Source organism: Apus apus, chromosome 23 (genome assembly GCF_020740795.1).
Source record: "Apus apus isolate bApuApu2 chromosome 23, bApuApu2.pri.cur, whole genome shotgun sequence".
NCBI classification, from domain to species: Eukaryota; Metazoa; Chordata; class Aves; order Apodiformes; family Apodidae; genus Apus; species Apus apus.
Genome location: NC_067304.1, coordinates 4,780,164 through 4,784,297, shown reverse-complemented (window position 1 = coordinate 4,784,297; position 4,134 = coordinate 4,780,164). Strand labels below are relative to the sequence as shown.

Here is a 4,134-nt window from a genome sequence, read left to right as displayed (position 1 = left end):
AAACTGGTGCCAGAAAAAGCTGAGTCTGGCCTCAAAACTCTTGAAATGTTCCTTTCTCTCTGCAGGATCTGCTCCTCCAGCTCAGCCTCCAGCTCAGCATTCTGAGCTTTGCAGGGTTTTTTGCACTGCCCTCTATAAATCTCCCAGAAATTCATCTGTCTGATCAGAAATATAGAAACCTCCATTCTTCACTGAAATTCTTCCCTGTCTCTCACTCCAGCACCTCAGCCAGACACTTTCCTGCCAGGGGTGCTTTATATCCATAGGCTCTCTTATAAGGATGAATATATTTTCATGAGATACAAACTGGGTTCATTTATGGTTATTAGAGGTGATCTGCAAATCTTTATTCAGCAAACAGGAGCCTTCCTGCAGGCAGCTTAATTGTGATATCACAGGGAGCCAGAACAGACCCATGATGAGCAGACAAGTGCTCAGAAGATGCCCCTGCCCATGTGTTTATTTTTTTTGCTGCTGTTCCCTTTCCCCAGCAGAGAAAGGAACAAACCTTGGCAATAACTGAGGTTTCATTCCTTACGGACACAGCTCAATGGCCAGCAGAGGAAACACACAGCCTGAATGTTGCAAAACAGAAGTGAGTTTGTGTAGGTGTGCAGGGATGTTCCCGGACGTGTGCAAGGAAAACATGTTGCAGCCCCACAGTGTGGGAAGATACACTGAAGGGTCAAAAAAGAGTGGGAAGATCAGAAGAGGCAGGAGAGCAGGTGCCTGAGCTTCCTGCCCTGTGCTTGACCACAGACACATTCCAGCTGTGGTCACATCTGTATTTTCAGCCATGCAATTTGTAGCACATTTGTCATTTTAGGGTGTTTCTGTTGTGCACCACCCCTGGCTCTCCCCACACCTTTGCACGAAGCCTGCAGCTCTGGGGCCTCTGCTGCTCACCTCTCCCCAGCAGCTTTTCCTCCCCCATGCTGTTTTTTCCAGGCTCTGTGCAGACGAGGGATGGGGCAGCTGCTCAGTGGATGAGCAGGATCCTGCTCCTCTCACCTCTGGGGGTTTTTATTTGTAAAACAGCGGCGTTTAGCTGAGGACTAAGCTTTTTCCATGTCCCAGGGACAACCTGCAGCCCCTTCGCAGAGGGAGGGCACGGCAGATGGGGACACGCAGCCTCAGGACACTGCCAGGAATTGATGTTTCCACCGGCTGTGCCGCGGGCTGAGCCCCAGCTGCACAAACCGGTGTCAGGCTCCTGCTGCTCTGGCGGGACCCACAGCCCCCCAGCCAGGCTCTGGGGACTGAGGCTTCTCCCATGGATCCAGGAGAAGCCAAGGGGAGAGATCTGAGGGGCTCTGACTGCTCAGGGACGGTGCAAATGGGGGGCAGAGCGTCCTCAGCCCCGCCCGGCTGCAGGGAACCAGGACAGGAGGGTTCCCAGCCTTCCGCTCTGGCCCAGAAATTGCAGTTGGCAAAACCTTCTGGCAAAGCCCAGGAGCTGCGGCCCCGGGAGCACAGCGGGAGGGGACCCGGCTGTCACCTGCCCGGGGCAGCCGGTGAGCTCGGCAGAGCCGGGGCCGGGCGGGGAGGGAACGAACTGCCGGGCGATGGAACCCGGAGCAGCCTCCAGCCCGAGGCACCAAGGGAGACAGCGCCTGCTTCCCGGGGACACACCGACCCCCCGACACCCCTGACCAGAGTTTTGCTGTTGCTGGAATGAAAAGACCAAAGAGCTGCGGCCTCTGCAGGGGTTTCTGTTACTGTTGCTGCACTAGAAGGGAGCAACAAAGAGGACTCACCCCCCGCGCTCCATTTGCCGGTGAAGGGGAGGGAGGACATCCAAGATGAGCAGTTCCAGGAGAAACGAGGATTTGGGAATGTTTAGGGCAGGCGAGAGAAAGATCAAGGACTGACCCAGGGTTTCTTGTACCTCTTTGCTCATTGGGAATATTTGCAGAGATCAGCCCGGCCAGAGAGGGGAACTGCAGCCCCACAGCACCGGTTACTGCAGCGTGGAGCTGTGCGAGGGAAAGGAGGTGACAACCTGTCCCAGCGGGGTGGAGCACAGGAGGAGGCATGTCCAGCCCCCCTGGTGGGTGCAGCGGAGCTCAGGGACAGCTCTGACCCAGAAACCTCAGCCCTGGGCAGGGAAGGGTTGGACAGGCTTTCAGGGACCAGTGTTACAGCTGCCTGTGCTCCTGCAGAGCTCCCCACAGGGATGGAGCCAGGCTGGGGCTGGAACAGGACTCATCGCAGCCAGCCTGGGCACGGCCTGGGACTGCTGAGCCCCCAGACCCTGGCAGGGGACCCCAACCTGACCCTCCTGCACACCCGGGATGAGGAGCTGGCCAAGGCAGAGGTTGGGGTGCTGGCCACCATCCTGGCTATAGCCACTGTAGGCAACGTGGGGGTGCTGCTGGTGATGTACCGCCTGAGGAGGAAGATGAGCCGGATGCATCTCTTCATCCTGCACCTAGGGCTGACCGACCTGGGGGTCGCTCTCTTCCAGGTGCTGCCACAGATGATCTGGGACATGACGTACCGCTTCCTGGGGCCCGACCCGCTCTGCAGGGCAGTCAAGTACCTGCAGGTGCTGAGCATGTTTGCCTCCACCTACATGCTGATCGTGCTGACCCTGGATCGCTACCTGGCCGTGTGCCACCCGCTGCGCACCCTGCAGCAGCCCAGCCGCCAGGCCTACCTGATGATCGGGGCCACCTGGCTGCTCAGCTGCCTGCTCAGCCTGCCCCAGATCTTCATCTTCTCCCTGCGGGAGGTGCGCCAGGGCTCAGGGGTGCTGGACTGCTGGGCAGACTTCAGGTACCCCTGGGGAGCCCGAGCCTACATCACCTGGACCACTCTGTGCATCTTCATCCTGCCCGTCGCCATCCTCACCGTCTGCTACAGCCTCATCTGCTACGAGATCTGCAAGAACCTCAAGGGCAAGACCCAGAGCGGTGCCCCCAGCACGGGGGGGGCTGCAGCAGCTGCTTCTCCAGCTCCCTGCTCCTGGGAGAAGAGCGGGCAGTGCCCCAGGGGGCAGCCCTCCCGGGTCAGCAGCGTGCGCACCATCTCCCGCGCCAAGATCCGCACGGTGAAGATGACTTTTGTCATCGTGGTGGCCTACGTGGCCTGCTGGACCCCCTTTTTCAGCATGCAGCTGTGGTCGGTGTGGGATGACGATGCTCCTGATGATGGTGAGTAGTGGTGGGGGTGCTGGGCTGCAGCCCAGAGCCCTGGCAGAGCCCAGGGCCCCCCAGGCACACAGCGTGCCCGTTGCATCCTTCATGAGAAGGTGCAGTCTGATTTTATCACTTTATTTGTCGCAGGGAAGGCTACAGCTTCACTCCCCTGTAGTACTTATAGAAAGCTGTTTGCAGATCTAGATCACTGCTTTGACCAGAAATACCACCAGAAAGCAGTGGGTGCTGACCACCACCCAGAGGGACACGGAAAGGTGGTGTGGGGACATCTTTGGCATGTATGTCTCTTCCCTCATGTAAGAATTTGCTTGAGGAGCTGCTGTGTTTGGGGTGTGACTGCAGGGACGTTTTACCCTTGCCTGCTGCTCCTGTCCTTTGCCAGGACTGCCTCAGGAGCAGGTCCCTCTCGTAGGTCCAAAAAGTCTCCTCTTGCCACACATCCCCACAACAGCACATCCCCACCTCAGCCAAGGGTAGAGCCCAGCTCTGCCTGCTGTGCTGCCAATGTTCCTTCCCAAAGAAATGCCAGGCAGATGAGAAAAGGACAAAAGACAAGAGCTTGAGCCAGAAAGAGCCCTCAAGGTCCTATCCATTGCACACTGGGACTCTGCACAGACCCTGCCCCAGCCTGGTGGAGGTTTCAGCTCTCTCCCTTGCCTCCCCAGAGTCCACCAACGTGGCTTTCACCATCACCATGCTGCTGGCCAGCCTCAGCAGCTGCTGCAACCCCTGGATTTACATGTTCTTCAGCGGGCACCTCCTCCAGGACGCAGCCCGCTGCCTGTCCTGCTGGGGCAGCCCCCAGCCCGGGCTGAGGAGACAGGCCTCCACGGGCAGCCTCTGCAGCAGGAAAACCACCATCCTGAGCCACAGCCACCAGCCCAGCCCCACCGGCCTCCCCCTGCACGGGGGCAGCCCCAAGGACTTCTACCCACCCTGCGAGGAAGGGGTGACTGAGTCAGGCACGCTCTAG

At 58.7% G+C, this 4,134-nt stretch overlaps 1 protein-coding gene across 1 annotated transcript; it reads left to right on the top strand.

The window, feature by feature from the left end:
• Positions 1-2,176: 2,176 nt before the first annotated feature.
• On the top strand, positions 2,177-4,134 carry AVPR1B (arginine vasopressin receptor 1B). The gene is made up of 2 exons (XM_051639030.1): positions 2,177-3,155; positions 3,827-4,134. Exons 1-2 carry the CDS (start codon positions 2,177-2,179, stop codon positions 4,132-4,134), a joined length of 1,287 nt encoding a protein of 428 aa, XP_051494990.1.